This window comes from Ammodytes marinus (genome assembly GCF_949987685.1).
Source record: "Ammodytes marinus genome assembly, chromosome: 20".
Taxonomy (NCBI): Eukaryota; Metazoa; Chordata; class Actinopteri; order Uranoscopiformes; family Ammodytidae; genus Ammodytes; species Ammodytes marinus.
Window position 1 is genome coordinate 7,242,742 of NC_137224.1, and position 24,304 is coordinate 7,267,045.

A 24,304-nucleotide genomic window follows, 5' to 3' on the forward strand; every position below is an offset into this window, starting at 1 on the left:
AATGAAAAGATCAAATTCTGTGTTATTTGTGATGTTCACTCAGTCACATACATGCAGATAAATCATATTTAAGGTGAGTTTTGCCTGCAATCTGAAAAAATCCCTAGTTTGCACTGTGCTGATAAACTGCCTTTGATAAGTCACATGTGATTACTTATCCCCGGCCCTTGGGGTTTTGGGTTATCATTAGCTGAATAAAATGACTATGACTAATGTCTTCTGCGAAATAAGAGAGGCTTGCCCTGTTGTAAACCATGAGTAAGCAGGTGATGATGTTCAGGGGGAAATGTTCTCATAGACTGCATTTGGCCGTGTGCATGCATCCAACCCTTTGGGTGAGAAGGGTTGAGCACAAACACATGAGAGCCAGATGTGACTTACATGTTGTCAAGTCACAACAGGCAAAGAAGCCATAAGAGGAATTGACAATTATGTGTAAAAACAGACACAAAAAAACAACTCCTGAAAACGAAAATGACAACGTTCGTCCATGCCATCCAAAAGTGATCTGTGTGATTATTCCAAAAACAAATCATGAGATTTTTCCCAGTCTGCCTCCCTCTATGGTTGTAATCTCATTAAAGCTCCCATATTATACACTTTTCGGTTCTATTATACACCATATTATATGGTCTTAGTGGTCCATAATACGTTTTTCTTTAATTGTTTGCTGAAAAAAACTTTCAGATAATTTATTGTACTATGCTGATGTTCAGCTAATCTCACAATGGCCTATTTTTAAAAAAAGAGTTGCAGGTCCCCTCGTAAATATACAATCTTTGAGCTCCCCCCGCCCCCTGTCCGGAAGCGAAGCCAGATACGCCTCGCCCTCTGTCTGTCAGGGCCGTGGACCAATAAGAAATAGGGGTGTGGGCTGCACAGTGGAAGCTTCTGGCTTTACGGTTTGTGAGGTCAGAAAAGGGGATAATTCTGACTGGAGTGTTTTTGGGGGGAGGGGTGGGGGTTTCAGAAAAGGGGAGAGTGAGAAAAGGAGAGATTGTTATTTTTTTTGATATTTTGGCAGTCTCTAGGCACACCGTGGACGCATGGATATGTTGGAACACATTTAAAAAGTGCATTTAGCATAATATGGGACCTTTAAGTTCAGGCAACTGAAACAGTTTTTGTTATGATGGTAGCCATGGTTATCATTCACCATCCACTCTGACCTCTTCCCTGACAGCTTTTGTAGTGGTGGAAGCATCACTCCACTTCCACCAAGTAGGGAAGCGGACATTTTTTTCCTTTCAAGGACATTCTCGGATTTACTTTTCAGTACTTTTACAATTTCAAGAAACTATATCATCTATTTATTTATTTTTCACAATAACCAACAAGCCTGCGTATCTCAGTATGGCCTGCTGCATCATTATCTTCACACTTTATCAAAGATTTGTGCTGCATCTCTGCCCTAATTCCAATTATCTTATCCATTGTCGGGGGTGGCATTCACTGTCCCAGTCTCTGTAATTGGGATCCTGTGGAGTCATCCATCACACGAACGCTGCACAAAAAATGACACTTTATTGATTTCACGGGGCATGCCTGGACCCGACCACATCAATCTCCATGAGATAGTTACGGCGATAATTGCGTGCCCCTGCTACTAATGGCTACTCTGTTTGACCATCTCGCTGACCAATTAGCCCGCCCGAGAAGCCAGGTGTAAAGAATCATAATGAGGCTGTTATGATGAGGTGAAACCAAGGGATATAACTCAACCTGCTTTCTCTGCGTAAAATAAATATGAGAAAACTTGTCCTCTTTTGCACTTTCAACACTATTGGTTTCTTAAAGCTATAGTACTTAAGGGAATACTTCACCCATACGGAACCGGCGTTCTATCATTATAAAATCGCTATTATAAAACGGGTGTCTTAAATCCAGCAATCTGATTGGTTCCTAACTGTTGTATAATGCGCGTATACATACTGCGTTCCAATCAGTTTGCAGAGTAAGAGTTGCATATCACTTTGCGACTGAGGAAGTAACGCCGGTAGTTTGTAAACAAATGGATATACGCTAAACGGAGGCTCACTCTTTGGTTGTGGAGGGTCGGGAGGATTTAAAAACACTCTCCGATGGAAACAGGAACAAACTTCAGTCAGTTTGGTGTCCCGTCATCAGTTTGTAAACAAGAGTTTTTTGGAGCTGATCACCTTTGTGTCAACTCGTTTGGCAATATCTTGAATGTAACACAATCATAATTGATTTATATGAAAAACTTACACACTATAGCTTTAACAAAAGCCAAAAAGCCTTCTTTTGTTTGTTTGTTTTTGCCTTGTCGTGTCTGCTGCTGCTGAACGTTAGCGAACATGGCAGCTTGTATGAAGTCAAAACCATCTGCCTTGACTTTTTTTTCCCCCCTCCCTCCATCCCTCCCGCTTGAGCACAAACTATTGGCTGGCATTCTCTAACGGCTCTGTTCATGACATGCTTGGTGAAGACTGGGAGTTGCATTGAGCTCAGGGTGAGCGCGGGGGAATTCTGCTTCTCTGCTCTACTTGGCACTGGCCTGCAACACTGCCTGATGTCAGACAGATCACAGCCAGGAAGACTGGCCCTCTTCCCTTGCTCCTGGAAAAAAAAAATCGTACCAAGACTGAGACAAGTTTTTTTGGCTTGTGTGGTTCAGAGGGGGGGGGGGGAGGGGGGTTAGACTATTGTAGGTTTTCATGCACATGATCCCGCTTTTTCCACACGACGCTGGGCTCTCGCCACTTGCCACATAAAAGCGAAGGGGGGACATTATTGCTACCACATTGCCTCACGAGGGTTTCTCTCCGTCCAAATGTAATGTACTAATTGGAGCGCCTAGATTAGGTTTTATGAGAAACGTATTCCTTTGATGATGATGATTCCATTTCTTCAGCCTCTAAATGTTTATATTTACATCTGTTTTGAATAACTCTCTGACATAAAGCAGGGGGCCTATACGAGCGATTTGGAGAGCTACTTGCTCTGCCGAGACCTAACGCCTGGCTTACTCATTTATCATAGTTAACTCTAGGATTTGTCAAGAAGTCCCTGATTAGGTCGTCTGAGTTTAATGAGACCAATCGGAGCCCGCGACTGGGAAATCACTACATTGATCCAGCTTGTATTACAGGAATGGCAATGAAGGCTCTATAGTGTCAATTTGGTAAAAGGTAATGTACTTTTGGAAGTCTTAAAGTCCCATTATGAGCACAGAATGTGTAAGTGCTAAGCTTTTTCTTTGCTCAATTAATACTTCCGGCCTGGTTGCACACCTTATTTAGAGCAGAGGGAGAGGTACTGCAGAGCTTGAAGATGAAACCCCATTTGTGACTATATATACAGAATAAAAAATGGGTGATTTGATATTCCGACGAATAGAACAGGCCTATGATGTCCGCAGCATGGGCAAGCTTAAATCTGCTATTGTGTAATTTCGCCCACGCTTCTGACTTTGTCTTTAAGCCACCTGACAACAGTTCCCTCTTGGCTCACAGTCACATAATCAATTCAATGTTTGGTTGTCCGCCCCCCTTGAAGGATGTGTCCCAAGCAGTCGCTCCCCTGCTGAGAATGTGTTTTTACAGCCTGTGCATGATGTCCTTCAGCTCTAGCTTGGTCTCCATGCTTCATTGTTAGCATATAGGTTTTCAGGGCCAGACTACATTACAGTACAGTACACTTGTTTTTTGTAATCAATACAACACCGATGCATTTGCATAGAAAAGCTCAATCATTATTGTCCAGGCTTAATTGACCTTCCTGACCTGCCTCTAGGTCACATGCAGCACTCACCTTCAAATGAGACCTCCCTTTTGCCGTTGATTGATTAGGCACTAACTCCAATTCATCGAGCCTGTTACAATTAATGCATCTCAAACGCCACAACGTTTACTTTAGTCACATTAAAGCAGAGCCAACACTAACAACGAAGGCCACGCTGTAAAAAGAATGGTGGAATATTTTGATGAATCGCCAGAGAGATTCTTTTTCTGACGTTATTTTCTCAATAAGAACAAGCACAACGGGGGATGACATTTATTTCTTTATTTGAATATATTCAATTTTAGATAAGACTTTGCGTAAAGCCCAGTCTTATTTCCCTATACGAAGGCAGACCGCAGAGGCTGTCAATATTAAACAGAGATACAACAGAATGAATATGATAATTTAATGCGGGAAGAACAGCAGCGGCATTTAGTGGCTGGCATTCAGGATTATAGCTTGAAGTGACTTCATTGTCTTGCCGTCTGTTAGTTGTGAAATGCACTGACAGCCAAATCTGACTTTTTCCCTACCAACCTAATATATTTTCTTGCCTAAGATGTAAATATACCAACTGTAATTATGGGTATTGTACCTGTCTAACAGATGCAGAGAAGTTAACAAATATTTCTCTCAGGAGTTTTAAGACTGTGTGTGTGTGTGTGTGTGTGTGTGTGTGTGTGTGTGTGTGTGTGTGTGTGTGTGTGTGTGTGTGTGTGTGTGTGTGTGTGTGTGTGTGTGTGTGTGTGTGTGTGTGTGTGTGTGTGTGTGTGTGTGTGTGTGTGTGTGTGTGTGTGTGTGTGTGTGTGTGTGTGTGTGTGTGTGTGTGTGTGTGTGTGTGTGTGTGTGTGTGTGTGTGTGTGTGTGTGTGTGTGTGTGTGTGTGTGTGTATATGTGTGTGTGTTTGGCGTGTCAGGCCACCTACACTCAGTACAGGTGTGGCATTAACAGCCCGGAACATGGCATCTTCTTTGTTGACACTCGCAGCGATGTGAACTCCCTGTCTGTCAGACGGAGCCCTGCTGGAGGTTTGTCCTGTGGGTAATGCATTTTAAATGGAGGGGCGCGACCCCAACCCTCCAGCCCCTCCCTTCCCCCCCATGCCTCATTAACGTCCCACTGATTGATAAACAGTGAGCTGCTGCTGCCACAGGCTCCTGGAATTAGACACATGATGTAGTTGGCTGGTGGATGCATCGCTCAGCTAGGGAGGAAATCAACCCACGCCTCTGCCAAGTGTTGACGGCTGGGTGACGTGCCTCGGAAAAGTTCTGTGTATCCGTGTTTCTGCACTTTTGTTGACTCAATGATGCAAATGGTATTCTTGTGCACATTTCTCCTGTGTATGTTATTTTGCTTTGTGTATTAGAGATTGCAACTCTTTTTTTAGGTGATTCATCATGTTGTAGTAGCCATCTAAAGGATAGGTTCACAATTTGTGTGTTTGTGAAAGTTGATTATGACTGAGGGCGGTTTCACACCTGATAATCCGCTTTTCCATGCGCTTCCATCGGTCAGATGTGTCTTGGGAGGGAGCAATATTGTAGATCCCTAAACTGGAATTGGTTAGAATTTCCATGCGGGAAGACTACACAAAGAAACTACAGAAAGTTTCCCACATCCCATAACACACATACAGTATAGTACCTGGCTACGGCAGCTTGTTAAGTAAAAATATACTCAACGATTTCTGAGGTTGGGTTGTATCCAGTATAATCACTTTCTCACCACAAACGGTCCGCACCTGAGTTTGTTTGGAAGCGTATACCGAGATCACCTCTTTGACACGATCACAGTCACCACTCGGTCTGCTTCTGGTGCGCACCCAATTGCTGTGTTCTAACCTGCACAAAACGGAACTGAAGCAAAGGTGGAAATGAACCCGAGTTTGTTTCAATCGAACAGAACACATCAGGTTTGAAGGCACTCTAAGGGCTGCCTCGAAAAAGCAAGCAACGGTTAACAGTACATGTTAAACAGACTCGTGACGGTAGCTTATATCTTTGTTGATCTTCACTAAGATAAGATACTCTGCAGTGATTTGATGGTTCAATTCCTGCAACAACTATGCGTCTTCTCTCTGAGTCCTTGAGTCCCCCCCCCCCCACCATGCTCATTTATTGAAAGTCCCAACATGGAACATATGGATGACACATGGGTTGTCTGCAACATGTTCTTTTATACCAAGTCTCCCAGAGTGTTACAGGCAAGCAGTGAGATACACACACGCACACAGCACACTGGATTGTCTGTTGTGGGCAGATGTCGAGGTTGTGCATCCGACCGAGAGAGCAGACCTAATTAAGACTGAAGAAACACATCATTTTATTTGGCTCTCTCGCACTCTTTTGGCCTCGCTTTGATCCAATGATTATTACCAGCTCTTTGGCTCGGCAGACGAGCGGAGGGGCGGGGAAGCATTGTGTCTCATGCTGACAGCTCCCAAACAAAATAACACCCCCCCCCGCCCCCCCCCTCCGCGGGTTGTTACATCTGACACTCCCAGCTGGGTTGTCAGCGGTGAGGTCAGTAAGAGAATCCAGCTGCCTGCTGAGGTTTCTTCCTCTGCAGTGGATTAGCACCAGCCAACCATCTGCTGGTGTCCTGTAGCGTTTAGTACTGTACATGCACTCGCTCTGTGTACAACACGGGGACACACGCGAAAGCCACAGACGCTCTCATCCTTTCGCTCGTACAAATCGTGAACACAAACACACATGTTCGTGCTAATGATGGACCCAGGAGGTGTCCACAAAAGCTTTTTTTTGGAATCCGAGCTAATTTGCTGTTGATCGTCTTACTCCCCCCAACTCCCTTTACCCCAAAGTGTCCTTCCCCTCCCAAGAGAACAAAGCAGTGCTTAGTAACCTCAATGGGTTACGAGAAGGGCAGCCATCATCCCAGTGGGGTTATGAGGGTAAAGTGTTTTTTTGTCACAGCAATGACAGGGCAGCACAGTTCAGCGGTTATGTGGTGTGCTCAGAAAAAAATCTATCTTCAGAGAGTGTCAAATAATCCGATTCCACCCCGCTTCTCCTCTCCAGGCTTGAAAAGTCTACCGGAGGCTTTGTAGTTTGCTGCTTCTTGGAGCTTTAGTACGCCTGGTTTCCAAACAGTTGGATTTCAACGGTGGCCCAGAGCCACAGCACAAAGAAAAGGCATCACAAAATGTGCAGGAGAATCTTCTCAATTCAAAATCTTGTAGCATATTCCACTTCGACTGTTGCTTGTCCATATGTTCGGTATGAACACTGATAGTTTGTCCAAAACACGAAACGGTCAAGTGTTTGGTAAATTATTTTCAAAGGAAGGATTGTGGGTGAGACAGCTGAAAATGATTTTACTTTGGGGACAAGGTCAATTGCTCTGTTTGCTTTTGGACCATGGAAATTGAATACGTACTTAACACAAGGTCAGGCTTTATGGTCTTTATGGTGATTATATGATCATCTGGTGGTCAACTACAACAACAACCCCACTTAATTGTAGTGCAGGAACCTTAGGGATTGTAAAACCCAGTTCTGATGGATCTAACACAAGGTCAAACTACACTTCTTGACTCAGTCGACGTGATTTACATTGTACCTACTCTAAGCTGAGGTCTGAGGATGATCATGAGATGTGGTTCAAAGCTAAAAAAGAAAAAAATAAGTAAGATGTTTTATTGAAAATAAAGTCAAAATACCAGAAGTTTATTAATAATTGTTCTTTAATCCCATATATCTCATTTGAGTACCGAAGAGTTGATGGTTTCATATTGATGTCTAGGGATGAGAGGATATGATATTGTATTGTGATAAATTACACTCACAATGTGTTGATCGTGGTGAATTTGGGAATCGTGATTATCGTGAATGGGTTCCCTGATGTGCAGTCCTGTAGTGATTTTCTCATTTATTTGTAGTTGTCTTAAGGGAGCGGTGCATCTTTCACAGTTATTCCTAAATCATAAACCTGTCGCCGTGGCTGATGGCTCTGCTTTCTCATTGTATGGCCCCCCACACACATACACACCACAGCACAACACACACACACACACACACACACACACACACACACACACACACACACACACACACACACACACACACACACACACACACACACACACACACACACAAACAAAACATGTTTATGTAAGAGATTGTTTAACTGTTTCCATTAAATAAATATGTGTCCCATCTGTGATGCAACCGTCATCAAGACACATAATGCAGGCACAGCAGAACCACTTATACTTACGGATAGTATTGTTTACCTCTGGGATGGTATAATGCCATGTGGGATGGATCTTACCGCATCTTGCATCAATTCGCACAGAAGCAGAAAGAGAGAGAGAGAGAGAGAGAGAGAGAGAGAGAGAGAGAGAGAGAGAGATAGTTTGCCCACGGCGGAGATTTTTTCTGTGTTGATTTAATGTGCCTTTCGAGATGTAAACTGTAAATTGATCACTTGGTCACCTCAGAGAGTCACTTTATGGTTTTATCGATTCCCCTCTGTAGCAAAAAATCACCACCGTTTTCCTGTCAACATTAGCTCCCCAGTCCCGCTTTTATCGCATCATATTTGTCCATCTGCTCATGACTTGCTCCTGTCTGCAATGTGTGTAAGCTAATTACGGGTTTCTACCATATCACGTGGAATGAGTTATGGATTTATATTGAGCGCGTCTTCACAGTGCATGTGTGTGGTGTAAAAAGTGGTTTAATAGAAAATGTCACGGAGGCCTTCCATTCTCCGTTGCCTACAGCTGCTAAATTCAATTGATGCTCTACTAAAGCAGGCTCTGAAATCCCATCAGACTATTTATCTTCCTTGCGAGTCTGGCAGGGATGGAAGGGCTTAAGACGTTGTGATTGATTTAGATTTTCTTTTCTTTAAAGGATAAAGACCCTTGGGTTCACTTGTTTTTTGTGTACTATCCTTTTTTTTCTAGGGGGCTGTTTGCAAGTAACTATACAGAAACCCATTACCTGGAAGATGGCAGTGCGGTCACGGGCTCTCACAACTTCATGGTATGTTAAAAACAACCTTTTTATTCACCTGTTTTTTTATTTCGTTTTTTGAATAAGACTGATTCAATAAACGTTTTATCTCAAATCTATGAAGTTTTCTTATTTATCCCCGCGCAGCACCTTCCTATGAATGCTTTCTTGAACCCTTCTTCTTGTCAGGGTTCTGCTTCATTTTGCTCCTATGTTAGGGTCAGTCAGGAAGCAAAGAAAAAAATTGGTCTTGCGCTTAGACCCACTTTTGAAACCAGCCTAGCTTTTGGGTATAGTCTTTTTGTCCCACTTATAAAGAACCCAATGGAGGTGAGTGGGCCCTTTTTCGTTGTCTGCCAGAAGATTCATATTTAATGAAATAAAAGGGTTCGACAGAGGTCAGAGAGACGACTTAGTTTCTCAGAGTGAACAGCTCTTTTATAATCTTTTTTTTTATATAATGGATAGACCATACCAGAAAAATATGCAATGCAATTTATATCATTTAATATTCCTGAAATACATCTGTTAAGCCTGTAAAATGACTTGTAATTTGTATTTTTTCTCCAAATCAATGCAGATGCACACTGAGCACATACACATTAGATAACTCCAACAGGGTTTTATGTCAGCTTCTTGCTTTTTAATTTACACATATATCAGTTATTTGGTTATTAAAGGTGCTACGATGAACTTTTTAATATTCCTGAAACAGTCTCATTTTCCCTCTGATGATCATAAATAACATGCAACAGCAAACGAGACCACCAGTGCAAAGAATGCTATTTTTAAATAGTTTGTCTTAATGCCTTTGTCATGGGTACGCTCACCCAGGAACAACAGCTGGTGTAGTAAAAACACTACCGCATTTGTCCAAAGGGTGTGCAAGAATTAACACAAACTGAGAGTTCCTCTGAGCACCTTTTTAACTAAATAAATTATACTTCACCAATTTATTTCCCTCAACTACACAAATTGAGTGGGGGGCGGGGGCCTGTCATTTCTAATTTAGTTTGATTTGCTTCAGTGTTTTGGTAAATGTTTCTCATCTTCATTAAGCTCATTTTGTTTTCCCCCAGCAACATATGTTCTGCTTTCGAATACAATGGGTCTTTGAAAACATCTTCCATAAATATCCCTCTTTTGAATGATATTTATTTTGAGGTGCAGAAGCGGCAAGGGTATTAGGAAACTACATTGCACGGCATACTGTAATGAATGAGTATGATGTGTCTTGGACCACGTGGGGAAAAAAACATGCTTTTCTCTGCCTCAAAGCTTCCACCTGCTTGCTTGATTTCCACGGTTGGTTCACCTTCGCTTCGTTTTCAAAAAGCAATTTAACGTCTAATTGTATGTTCAGATACACAGAGGGGCATAATAATAGGCATGCCTGTGAGGGCCCGCGTACAAAAAAACGTCTGTCCTACTTATGCTGAATTCCACAAAAGAGGAGGAGATTAATATAATTCACTCAACCAGGCCAACCCACGCAAAGCAAAATGAACATGTATTTTCCACTGGAGACCAGAGCTGGGACCATTGCTGGCCGGGCTCTTGCCAGCTCATCTGAAATTCCAAAGCCATTCCTAAGCATAAAGACAATGAAGGAGTTCTAGCGGGTCAGCTGAGGGTTGACTCACATGGACACATAGATTGATGTAAAGCTGCCAGTAACATTGGTTTTCCTGATCAAAATGAATCTTTCAAATGCTCGAGAATAATCAAAATCACAATCACCGTCGCAAATTGCCCCAGAGCCTAGGGGGCCCCTTAATATTAGCTTGTTTTGTTTTTTTTTCGATCGAAACAGCCCAATATATTCAATTGAAAATCGTATGTTAAATGGAAGTAAGTATAGCCAATCCTCACATTGGAAAAAGCGAGTGGCATTTTTTTGCCTCCAGTTTGCATCAAATTACCTCCAGAATGATTTTCTGTCAGGACCCTGGTTAATTAATCGACTAATAAACTCTGGAGCACTGGATGGATGGCTGGATTAAAGAGTGTAACGGATTGGGCCAATAGATCAGTTCCAGTAACCTGTATCTACCTAAACCTATACCATCTTGGATAACTTGCAGTCGTCTTTCAACCTCCATCCCTCCCTCCACTCATTCCTCTCCTATGACCACTGCAATCTCTTCATGGGAGGTTTTTCTTTTCTTCTTTTTTTACTGGAAACAACCAGATCATTTGAGAACTGATCTGTGGTTAATTTATTTGTCTTGCCGCCAGGGAGGAGACTGATATAGTGATCTGGGCGAGGGGATCTGGAGAGTTCAGTTGCGTGTCAAAGGCAAGGTAACTGCTGGGAGAGAGCGACTTCGGGGCGTTAGTCAGCCCTCCCTCCCTCGGTTCCCTCTTGTCTGTTTTTAACGTACTCTCCCCTTCCCTCACTAAATCCACAGTCCAACATACAATGCGATAAATGAGTGCAGTGTGCTGTAACAAAAAACCCATCTCCCGGGAGTATGAATCACTAGCATGGATATTACATGGGTTGACAAAGAAAAATAAATGAATGCATAGTTATGATGAGCAATGTTAACGTTCACACCCCCGGGGGTTTGCCTCCCCACGATAATCTGGGTATTAGTTATTAATCTTCTTTTATTCCAGATATGAAGGAGGCGTGAGCACTTCCCATTTTACTCATTTCTTTGTGCAGAAAAACCTTAGAAACAAAAAGTCTATTCATATCCCTCATATCGATGCATCACAGTCATGATCTCATCAAAGAAACATGAGGTGGTAGCATTAACGCGGTGTACTAAATCCAGCTCTGCTCCTCCCCAATAACACTAAAATTTCATATTTCATATAATGGAGCCTGTCCTTTCCTTGCACCTTTTTACCCCCCTATAATGGATAGTTCTCTTTTCAGTTACACCTCTCTGTAGAGATATGGAGAGTGGCCAAACACGCGAAGGCTTTCAGGGCTTTGGTATATACTTCTTGAATGTCCTCTGAATAAGATATCTTTTTTATTCTTTTTCAGTGGTAGGGATGGGTTTTATATATTATATATTCAAATCCAATATTCAACTCTTGTCTCCCAGAGATTAGGTTGATATGTAACTGTTTTGCAGAGAAATCTAAATGTGTGTACTGGTCTAGGCCAATTTGCTTGCGAGATTAACTAATTTCAAATGTAGCTGTTTTGTTGTACATTATCTTTTAGGAGACAGGGTTGCCATTTTGGATTTGGTCCCAAGTTGGTACAATTATTGAATGTAAAAACAATTCACTTATACACAATATTTTATTTATTTTCATTAGAAAACAGCCAAGCACAAAATCTTCAGTTATTTATTCAAATAAATGAAGATCTTATATATCTAACAAAACTCACATTTTAGCTTTTTCAATTAAACATTTAGTTTAGTTTTCTTCAACACGCTGTAATCGCTTATGTTTGTTTTTTCTGCCCATTGTGAGCAGCAGAACAACCTGTAAACACAGCATTGACATATTGTAGCCGTCGTACTGGAAAATGTATTAGCAAACAATTGCCTAATTATACATCTGGCAGACATGGAGGCAGCTGAATTAACATTCCTTTGGAGTCTCTTGCAATCCAACAAATGTAAGTCCAGCAATCACTCTTCTGCTTAAGCTTTTGTTTTGATCTGTTTGGTTAGCTGCAAATACTCCTCTTCGCCAGCGTGTCACTAATCTTTTTTGCTGGAAAACAGCTGCTGCTTTGCTGCTGCAATGGCTGGAAACCACAGAGAGCAGTAACATTCAACCAAAAAAGTACATCAAACCTAAAACAGTGAGTTAAATGATGCTAAAACACAAGGCGATGGGTTATCATTCTCACTGTGAGCCCTTTCATATTACATACAGATACAGTACAGTCATACGATCCATTTTAATCCACAGAAAAGACTATTAATTGGTGCAGCATTATTCATTAAATGATTCTTAATATGACGATCTAATTACTGAAAGCTAAACCAAACTTAATTTGACGAGGGATACCTTAAGGATTCATTTTCAGTCCCGACTCGAAAATGCTATTGAACCCCAACCTTATTTCAGGGTTGAGATTAAAAGTAACTTTTTAAAAAAGAAATCCATTAACTAGCTCATGTCAGAAGCGAGTATAGATTAATTGGATTATAAATGTTATGGCATAATTACTTTGAAGAAGTTCCGTGATGCAAGACCAAGCAATGATCCCCCTTTAACTTCAGCACACCAGAAAACCCATTCGGCCACTGACTGAACATGCAAAATCAGCAGCCTTCAGAGGTTAGCCCCCCCCCCCCCCTCCTGCCCTTTGAAGGAAGTTTGGCATTAAAATGTACTGCCTGCACTCTATATTTAGAGGCAGACCAAGACAGAGAGGTGGAAAACTCACATTTCCTTGTATTACCAGAACAGGGTTTGCTGAACTGGCCGTTTGGTCAGACCTCACCTGAGCGAGGCCGTGGTATACAGTAACTGTAGCAGAAGGGGGGCTGTTTTCACCCTAAACCAGACACTTCCTCCCCGCCCTCCACGCCGCCAGCGCTGGTTCAATAAACATGGCCTTAATACACTTTCTTTACTCCCCGCTGCAGAGCTTGACAGGTGGTCCGTGGGAGAGAGTGCGGGGTACCTGGGAAAACGCAAGCAGGCAGGCAGCAGTGGCAGGCAAAAGAGTGTGCTGGTGAAATGGGACATTCTGCATTCTGCACAGATTTCAGCCGTCATTAGCCTGTGATGATGAGTGGGGATGGGGAAGGACTACTCCCAGCAGAAGACTATTCCCCCTCCTCTGCCAGTTAATTTGCTCATATTTCACACTTATCAGCTGGGACTGGTGTTGTTGAACTGTGCTTAAACCTAGAGTCATCTTTCATTTCAAGCCTTTTTTTTGAACGCTGAAAGGTCTTTTTGTTTTTGTGCTCCCTTTTTATAGGCAAACTGCTACTACCACGGCGAGGTGGAGGGTCACGTCAACTCAGATGTCAGCCTCAGTACCTGCGCTGGCGTTAAGTAAGTTTGTCACACACTCATTTTTATTCCTGTTTGTCATGACAGAAGCACTAGTCTTATGCCTTTATGATAAACTATAAAAGTTGCCCGAAAAGCCCAAAGCAAAAAAAATGTCCTGCCCTCCCCGCTGTGTTGATCATTATTTCAAATGTGTTAAAGTCCATAGGGACGAATTTGAAGGCTGGTTGAGTTGAATGTCATTCAAGACAAGTCCAATTCTAGTTACAAGGCCATCCATTAGCTATACAAGCTTAACCTTGAGGGGCCACAATGGGGCTGGAGCCAATCCCAGCTGACATTGAGCCAGAGGCGGGGCTAGTGCACATTGGACATGTCGCCTGTCAATCACCTGGCTGATACCATGGAGACGGACAAATGCTAAAGCCCACATTCACAGCCACGGGAAATTTAGAGTTTGCTTTCTGTAACCTGCCTTTGTCTTTTGGACTATTGGAGGGGGAAAAAAAGCTTCATAAGGAAATTGCAAATCAACATGGATTCAAACAAAGTGAACACTAAACAGATGTTTTTTTCTGCTTTTAAGTTTCGCATGAGTCACGTTTCAAGTGCAGTCAAGTCAATTGTCATCGGCTTATTTTCAAAAGGAGTCTGGTATGGAAGAAACACAAACGCACATAAGCTTTAAAAAGTAACTCTTAGCTTAGACAAACGTATTTTGAAAGAACTACTGTACTTGTCAAAGCTGTGTACACACTACAGTATTTCCTGTGCAAGGAAGAGCATATTACCGAAATCTCTGGTGCTCAGTTTCAGCTTATACCTCCAAATAAAATAAAGTGGTTTAGGCAATGTGGCTAAACTTTTGGCCTGTTCACCACCTCACTGGCCAATTATTTTGGTGCTATGTTTTACTAATGCTATTGAAACTTTTTTTAAATGGTCAGCAACACTATGAAAAACACACACAGGTAGTAATAAATAGGAATTATTATCTGACTTGGTTTCAAGTCTCCCACTGTGAGGAATGGCTTCGTCAACAGAACCCAGGTAAAAAAAAAAGGGAAAAAGGATTTTGCCACATAGTAAGCTGAGATGACACCCTGTATATATACTGTTGAAAAGCACTAAAGTTGACACATTTAAGTGCTTAGACGAGTTAGGAGTTTCAGTGTTGGAAAGGCTCTGTTTGCTGATGTCAAACAGGAGTAATGATTGCAGTAATATCATTGGAAGCCATCAGGAATGTTTCGAACCAACCAGCCAAACGTCGACACCCTCTCTGCCGTGCGATTCGCCCCGATTGTGTAAGCCCCTCGCAGTTGATCTTGGTCTCAACATTTCTTTATGTTTTTTTTCCAGTTTTTCTGTAACCTGTCTGCACCAACAACAGACGCACATAACTTTTCCTGACAGACATCTAAACATTGCACGGTTCACAGAGAAAAGAATTGATGTTGGTTTGGGTTGGCGTGTGCTCTGGCTTTTTTTTTTTTTTTTTGGCTGTGGGGGGTTAAGTATGTCTTTCCTGTGGTTGTGGCTATATTGTGCAAGGTTTGTGAGAATCTCACCGTTTAGCCAAACTCACTACTGGTTATGTTAGGATGTCACAGAGACCTCAGTCATATTCCCTGTCCAAATCAACATCAACAATCCCTGTTTCTTTATTATCTGATTTTTTAAGTGCAATTCCTTTGCAAAAGTGTTTGAATTCTGACAAAATAATCAGGATACGTATGTGGCACATTTACTTACCTCTGAGAGATCGTTTCTGTGGGCTTTCCTCTCTCTCTCTCTCTCTCTCTCTCTCTCTCTCTCTCTCTCTCTCTCTCTCTCTCTCTCTCTCTCTCTCTCTCTCTCTCTCTACAGGGGTTTCATATCTCTTGAAACCAAATCCTATGTACTGGAACCATCTGCCAATCACACTGATGGGACTCACTGGATCTACACAGCTGAACACCTCAATTTTGCTCCTGGCACCTGTGGACACGATTTCAACATATCCTATCCTGGTGAACACGCAGGCAACAGCCCCTTCACGGCTTTCAGCACAAGGGTAAGGATTATCCAACCATCTGCTTGTGTTTTTGGGTTGCATTTTATGCTTTTGAAAGTGACAGAAAAGATTGGATGAGAGGGAATAACATGCAACCAATGTCCCCAAACGGACGTTGGCTAAGGAAGCTTTCGGCTAGCGGCTACGACGGTAACCTCTAGGTCTTTCCTTATGAACAATTAGCCAAATTTTGCCTCTCAGAAGAAATATTCTTCATTCACTTAAAGTAGAACAAAGAGAGAGGTTTTTTTAAGCCTACTACTGTATTTATTTTAACCACTTTTGACCTGACTAAGTCTTCAATAGGTCAAATTGATCAAACATGTCATAAAAGACAATCCCTTGGTAAGTACACCCTTTTAAACTATACACCCTTGTTATAAACCCCATAACTCCTATATCTTAGATCATTTGTCACTATAGTGAATTAAGTGTAGTCTATATGTAGTCACTTTGTTTTTTATTATTTCAACCCTGAGGATTCTGGGAGGTCTCTTGTTTTTAACCATCAAGAAGCCTGACTAATTCAAGGCTTTCAGCATTCCTTTTTTACTTCTTGCTAAGCCTTGGGAGTGCTGCAGAATGTTATTTTTTTTCAATAACCAATTTTTAGACTCGAAAGCACTTCATGCTTCCCCAGATTCCCTGCATTTGGAAACAAATTAACCCCCTTTGCTTTCGTTCTTTCTTCCTTTTTGTGTTTGCCACTCAAAAGGTTTGAAGTTTTAATCACGCTGCATGCTCTTAAAAGTATGCGATGACAATAATATACTGCGTCAACCATCCTGCCCAAAGTGAAAATGTTTTTACTTGATGTGTTCTTCCTGGAGCCTGCATTTGCATTCCAACTGCGCCATATTTTAAAATATCGCTCACCTCAACCCCCTTTTATAAAGATAATTTGCAATGTAGATATTGGTAAGTGGCCTGCTATGTATTTTAGACATGACTACTTGTTGAATTATTCACCCATTCCTCCTATCTGATCTAACGGTGTCCATTAGTGATGTGGAGTGTACGGACAGCGGGGGTTGATAAACGCCCCGTGGTTGGAGTACCTTGGCTGTTAAAGCGATAACATTTGTTCTGAATGCGATATCAGACTGCAGAAATAGTACATCATGACTTCAGCGGGACCCGTCCGTCCAGAATTTAACAGATTGCCTTTTAGGGAACCCAACACCCCCACTCTCAGCCCCGTACTACTCCGCTGAGTATAGGTATAAATCAAGAGGGCCGCAGTCCCAGGGAGTATCTATCCATAGAGGGGAGTGGGACTTAAAAGATGATGAGCACCGATAAGTGGAAAACACAGACTCCAGTGATCTCTATCGGACCTGTGAATGATGGCAGGAGTGGATGTGGGGGCGGGGGCAGCTGACTTATCAGACCAATACAACCAGACGCTAAGATAGGCTGTGTAACAGATGAAAACAGATGTTAAGGATGGAGTCAGCGATTCTGGAGAAGGCTTGTTGTCAAAATCACTTTTTGTCGAAATCTGCTAATATTTCCTCAGGATCCGCTACCTGTCCATACTGTGTGTGTGTTAAAAAAAATAGTGATAAAACACAGCCCAGGTTCTGTAAACTGGCCCCCTTTGTTAACATACCAGTTTAAAGAACTTAAGCTGTGTATTAACACTGGATTTTTTTTCAGTGAACACACAGTACTTAAAGAGTACTTAGTAGAAAAACGCTTTTGACAACAAGCACTCTCCAGAATCGCTGTCGACCTTTTTAAAGAACAGAAAAGGAGGATGAACAAATGTATCAGAGCTGTGATTAATAATGAATGTGAGGGGACTTTCCATGTTCTTAAAACTTTTTTTTATTTATTTTCTATTTTCCTGCAATTGTTTAATCATTTCATTGAGGATACATTGGGATTGAGTGAATGTGTTTTTCGGGGAAGTGGGCCAAACATATGGGCCGCGCTGCTGACTAAAGCATCCAGTCCCTTTCACATTGTTAGTTTTTATTTACTCGTGCAGTTAAAAGTGTTTTCTTCTGATGTTTCACTGTACTGTTTGATTCCTGTGGACGATTTAAGGCGCTGGCTTCAATCGCAAGCATTGTCTTTAGTGTCAACAAAGATTCAGCACGAGAGAACAAATCCTGACAACAGCACAATTTGCTGAAACGGCATGATGCAGAAACAGAGTGGGGGAGTATGATAACAAAAGAGAAGAGGCTCCAATTGATGATTTATTTATACCATTGTTAAAAACGATGCATACAATATTTTTTTCACCATGGGCTTTCATATATATATTTTTTTATCTGATAACAATCCCCCCCCCCCTCCATTTGTTTAAAAATACTGCAGCCCTTCTAACACCGCAAGACTTGTAGGAGTTGGAGGCAAACACAACACTAAGTGAAGTCAGATGCGTTTTTATGGGGGAGGTGGTTAAACGTGGTAATCCAACGGATGATTGAAAAAGTGAAAACATACAAAGTAACAAGAATTGTCTCTCGTAACCAAAAAAGAAAGACCGAGAGAGACCGAGAGAGTCAGAGAGAGAGAGAGAGAGAGATAAGTTAGTGGCAAAGAGAAGGTACACAAAAAAGGTGAGAATATAAAGTCCGATTCTCTGCACTTGGTGGCATGCGAGCAATCTCACCTCTGCATGTTACAGTGGGGCGGTGAGGTGTGCTGCTGCTGCTGCTGCTTCTTTGATAAGCTGCGATGTGCCCTGCTAGAGGGTCTCAAGATAAGGGAGCATGTTGGCAGAGTGCCCCTGGATGATAAGAGTGGGGTCGGATGGTGTAGAAGAGGGCTAGAGAGATAGAGACATGATGGCTAGCTGACAGGAACTGAACCGGCGAGTTCCTGCAAAATCTCTATTGTTACAAGATGGGAATTTGGCTGTCCAAGATGTCAAATCCTTTTGAGAGTGTATTGTCTCTTGTGGTTGAAACAGACCATGAAATGTGTCCAGAGATGACTCCTGAAGTGGACTCATACTACAGTGCATATGGATTGAAAGAAATCAGAACTGTTGGGTGTCAGCCAGTGTGTAAAACAGGCAAAGGAGAGCAAGAAGAGGTAGAGTAGTTTCAGTTTTATAGAGACAATGAAAAAAAGCTGTGTTGTAAATTCACACTTCTAGCTCTCTAACCTATTGGATTATATTCAAGAACAGGGGGTGCTTTTGGTGAACAAAGTTTCCGTGTGTGTGTGTGTGTGTGTGTGTGTGTGTGTTTTCCCCAGTGGCCTCCCAGAGACTTGGTAATCACCACCGGGTGCATTTAGAGTACACTTGCCCATCCTGGCTTATCTATGGAGGAGGCAGATAAGAGCAGAGAGAGGATCCAGGCTGCCAGGCCAGCAAGGATAAAGAGGCTCAGGATGAAAGCAGGCCATAGTGTGAAGGCAGAACTCTTAGCCAGCAGGATAGTATAGGATCTGCGTGTGCGTGTGTGTGTGTGTGTGTGTGTGTGTGTGTGTGTGCGCGCGCGCGCGCAGGTAAGACAGAACCAAGCTCACTGTGTGGCTAGAGCGAGTTGTTTTCCCCCCATACATCTGATCCATGGCCCAGCGGTGGTATTTGTCTTGGTTTGGAAGAGCTCCAAATCAATGTCTCTACATTTTTAAATATTTATTATTATTTTTTCAGAATTTCATTATATTTTTATTTGTCTTGTTTGTGTTTGTTTGTTTCATTGTTCTGTTATTTGACAATTTCCAAGTATACATACCACATAGACACAATATATATACGCTCACTAGCCCGTATATTTCACTGTACAAGAGTGCCGGTATAAAGTCACTTTGAGGTTGTTCATAAATCAATATTTATCATATTACATGCCCTTTGTGTTTTGTAAAATGAAAAAGCAGGGGTTGCAAGTTATTTTTAACACTCTGCACTGCTAACAGTGCAGGTATCATTGTCCCAAAACTATGATTAAATAGTTTATGAACTGTCGCAGAGTGTTTTTTTGGAAGGTCCGTGTGACCTTAGAGCCTCTTATTGGGTCAGACGGGATGTGTACTTGATTGCTTTGTGCTTTCTTCAGCCCTTTTTTGCGCAGAGTCTACTTCAGGTGAAAAAAAGCCACAGTGAGTGTGCCACCTGCTAAATTTAGGCTGCCCTTCTCAAAGGAAGCTGCGGTTAAGTGTGCCCTCCTAATGTCCTTCTCTCTTTCTTATCTCTCTTTGTCTCTCTTCATCACATTGTCATTTCCACCCTGTCCTCCCTCTCCCTCTCCCTCTCCCTCTCCCTCTCCCTCTCCCTCTCCCTCTCCCTCTCCCTCTCCCTCTCCCTCTCCCTCTCCCTCTCCCTCTCCCTCTCCCTCCCCATTTCCTTTCACTCATCCCCCTTGCAGCATAGACGCCATGCCCAGACTACCACCAAGTACGTGGAGCTGATCATTGTGGCTGACAACAGAGAGGTAAGCTGATGCCCGCGGTCTAGACCTTTTCCAATTCAATTCCATTCATTTGATTCAAACATCGTTATCAATCCCACTAGGGGCAATTAGTTATGAGCAGCAGGTTATAGGCTGCACAGAACACATGTCGCACAAGAAAATCAAACGGATACACCAAGGAGCTTATATGTGGAAGACATCTATAAATAAAAAAATTATACCAAGTGTTAATACTAGAGAAGTGATATGCATAAAAGATACTATGTTATGTTAAGAATAAATAAAAAATAAAGAAATAGAATAAATTGTCTATAAAAAAACTATGAAGAGTTTAAAGGTTTTCAGTGCAGAGGGAATTAATTATTTTAAAGTCAACGGAGAGAATTCGCCTGCAAAAACATGACCCGGGGAGGTCAAACAATACACTCTGCTTTCCTGAGTATTTGCTGGTTCTCCCCTAGTGCTGCCAAATCCCATAAGAAAAAGGTGGGCTCAAAGGTCACTTAGCATAGCTGCCCCTCTCTCCACCTTGAAATGTAGACAAGATGCCTCGTACCTGCCACCACTGCTCTGATGTGTGTACGCTATTCTCATTCCTTCCTCTGTCCGGCTGCATCTATTTGCATACATCATTTGAATTAAGCACCTGACTCCATTGTTATTGTGTGCGCTCTAAATCTCAGCCTATATATCTCAGACTTGAGATCTCGAAGACTAGCCCCGAGAAGAAAGTGTTCCTTTTGTTGATTATAACCATAAAGGTCAAAGGCCTTTAGAGAAAAAAGGGAATGGAATAAACGCTAGATAAAAGACAAGGTGGCTGAGGTTATCTCTTTAGCCCGAGGAGCCCTTTGATGGTAGAACAAAAAAAGGTGCAGCCGATAGAAAGCGTCAGTGGTATTAACACGACGGTGATTGTAGCGCGGCCCCAGGACACCCCTTGTAAAGGCATTTATATGCAGAGCTGACACCGTCATAATGTGCCCTAAATAAGCTCTTTGATGTTACTAAACATTCAAGAGGCTGGATTACCTTTTGTGTTCCATCTTCTGCCTGTTGTTCAGTTTCAGAAGCAAGGCAAGGACATGGAGAAGGTCAAGCAGCGGCTGGCTGAGATCGCCAATTACGTGGACAAGGTAACAATCAAATCAACAGAGGGAACTTGGGGAGTATACGCAACGTGATTTACGAGAGGTCACATCAAGCCTGCTGAAATTTAACCGACCCTACGAGCGTATAGGGCTGATTGGATTATGAATGGATGATCAATTCCATAACTCGGCTAAAGGAATGTTGTGAAAAGGCCGCGGTAATAAAATGTGCCACGGGTGGCGATGGTTTAATAAAACATAAGCCTTACGACGATGATTTATTCATATGGAGAGTCATGCGTTGATTAATGTTTAAGGATTTCTTCGGAGCGACGATCGTGTAGCATTTTGTGCTTTAATAGTTGATGTACAGCGATAGGAGTCAAGGAAATGTTAGCAGAGACAGATCATAAGTTCATGCAAGGCAAGTTTATTTATATAGCACCATTCAGACACAAGGCAATTCAAAGTGCTTTACAGGGGCATAAAAATACATTTAAAATTCAGACAGGTGAACATATTGAGATTGCATTTGAGAGATAATAAAACAAGGCGTGAAAACAGAAAAATTTGAACAAGAAAAATTGGATTTAGACGACAATGAAAACAAACAAATACAAAGTTACAGGTTAAAAGGGAAACGGAAAAGTCTGATAAGTTCCTTATCTATCTTCCCACCTCCCCTCACCTTTCAGTTCTACAGGGCTCTGAATATCCGTGTGGCTCTGGTGGGCTTGGAGGTGTGGAGCGACGTGGACAAGTGTCCCATCACCCAGGACCCCTTCACCACCTTGCATGAGTTCCTAGACTGGAGGAAGGTCAAGCTTCTGCCTCAGAAGCCCCATGACAATGCCCAGCTAATCAGGTAGATCCACTACATTCAAAAATAAAAAGGCATTTCATATTGTATGTCTGTCAGTTTTGGAGAGGTCTCGGGGTTGTATTTATTCCGAGCAAAATCAAGTGTGATGTTTTTTACTGTTTCTCTCGAGCTGTCCTTAAGTGCACCCTGCCTTTTGAGGATTTTTCATAACCAATAATCCACGGTTCTGTTTCACCAAAACGAATTTCATTTCCGACCATGTAATACATTTGCAAAAACCTTTTTCTGATTCAGCCGTCTGCACGCTGGAAGAGCCCCATGAGATGCTTTAAGAAAGCCAGAAAAAAAGTCTGACTTCTAGAAAAAAAAATGCATAAATCATGCGCAGATGTAAAATACCAGTTTACCTGTGATTATAGGCAGAAAAACAGATTTTTACAAAGCCTCACAAGGAGGTTAACAAGGAGAGAAAGAGACAGGAGTTTGGCTCTCTACACAGTTGTTCTCCCCACACCCACTTTTATTTGGAAAATGATAACAAAATGCTACCAAGAAAATAATATTTTTGAATGCTGAACACCGTAAATATGATGCTATTAAAAAGATTTATCATTTTGTCTTAAAATGACGGAATGTGCTTATTTTACTACCTAGTGCAGATGTTGGTTCAGATTTGGAATAATGGAAAACAGAGTAAACTATTGTAGCTTTACAGAAAGATCATGAAATAATCACTTTATTAGACAAAAACCATGCAGTTAAGATGCCACTGGAACAGAGGTGTCATATAGAGCAGTGGTTCTCAATTATTTTCCGTCATGCCCCCCCCCCCCTATGGGACAGAAATGTTTTCGCGCCCTCCCTAAATTGAAATACTATTGAGAACCTGCTAATATTTATTTATTTATCGGTACAAAACCACTGTATGAGTTTCTGGCACGAGCATTCTGCATACAATCACCTTATTATCAAATTAGATAACAAAATTTTGCTGAGATAACTTCTGCAGCAAAACAATTCAAAGTTCAGTTTATTAGCTCAATTTGTAACATTTAAACAAGACTGCTCAGTCTGTGTGAATCTCAGGACAGAGAAACAAGAGCAAATGATTCACTGAGGTTTGCATTTCATTCAAAACATTTTCAAACTGTAAACATAGTTAAGGTGGTATTTTTTTATTATTATAGGCCAATAGGCCTTCTGTGATGCGTTAACCAATAATTCATTCACGTTATTATTAGTGTACTTGCTTGATTTCTTTTTAAATAGCCTACAGAGACACTTGGAGACACATGTGGACATTTATTTACTGCAAATCGCGGCCTTTCGCGCAGATATGACCATACACAAGCACACATCGCGCTTGCTAGCACTTGCTAGCCCCACCATTTGAGAAGCACTGATATAGAGGAAGTTTTTTTTAAATAAATGGCATTTTTAGACATCTGCCATATGGCTCAATGGATGGCCATGATGGTTGGTCTTTCTTTCGCTCAGCCCACCACTAACCCTGTCAGTTTGAAGTGTTAGGATGTGCTTTATGCTGATGATGTGATGACTTTTGTTTTTTTTCTCCCTCCTTAGTGGGGTGTATTTCCAGGGCACCACCATTGGTATGGCACCGATCATGAGTATGTGCACAGCAGAGCAGTCGGGAGGAATTGTCATGGTACGTAAACCTATGCACTACAGCAACCCCTTTTTAAAGCCTTTCATCCATCCTAAAGTAAAGGAGAAAAAGCAAAAAAATAAATATTTGGTGTGTTGTACACTTCCAGACAGGCTCTTTCTGTCTTCCTCTTCCTGACTTACACTATTTGTCTTGTTCCATGCCTCCCTCCTGTCTGACATAATACTCACATTTCTTCTCCCCCCCGAGTCTCTTGTGTAAGGGGTTGAGCTGAGGATTCCCAGAGTTGATATTAAGTTGTATTAACTCCAGGGTTGCACACATCATTGGGTCTTATTCCAAGAAAGCCAGAGGTATATATGCATACTAGCACCCTGCACTTAATGCGGATAAAGCAAGAGTGTGTGTTGAATGAATACACGAGTTGGAAACTTTTTCTTCTTAATGAGGTGCAAGAAATGAGTACATTTAGGGGTTACCACATATCACAGCCTGAATGAAAATGAAAAGGGAATGCAAATGATTACCGGTTACAGAACTGCAACCCCATATACTGTACTATGTGCAGAAGTCAGGTTGTGTGAGTGCAAGTCATGCTATTAGTTTATGCTTCTCATGTCTGAGTGACTGTGTGTCTTGTGGCTTGGCT

The 24,304-nt window shown here is 41.9% G+C and overlaps 1 protein-coding gene across 1 annotated transcript in view; it reads left to right on the forward strand.

Annotated features, from left to right (window-relative positions):
• Nucleotides 1–24,304, forward strand: part of adam12a (ADAM metallopeptidase domain 12a) — an 81,484-nt gene that overhangs the window by 30,847 nt on the left and 26,333 nt on the right. The window contains exons 4-10 of the mRNA XM_080049522.1: nucleotides 8,681–8,759; nucleotides 13,642–13,718; nucleotides 15,546–15,732; nucleotides 20,067–20,132; nucleotides 21,176–21,247; nucleotides 21,898–22,067; nucleotides 23,610–23,694. Of these exons, the coding sequence (XP_079905648.1) occupies nucleotides 8,681–8,759; nucleotides 13,642–13,718; nucleotides 15,546–15,732; nucleotides 20,067–20,132; nucleotides 21,176–21,247; nucleotides 21,898–22,067; nucleotides 23,610–23,694 (736 nt within the window). The remainder of the gene's footprint in view (nucleotides 1–8,680; nucleotides 8,760–13,641; nucleotides 13,719–15,545; nucleotides 15,733–20,066; nucleotides 20,133–21,175; nucleotides 21,248–21,897; nucleotides 22,068–23,609; nucleotides 23,695–24,304) is intronic.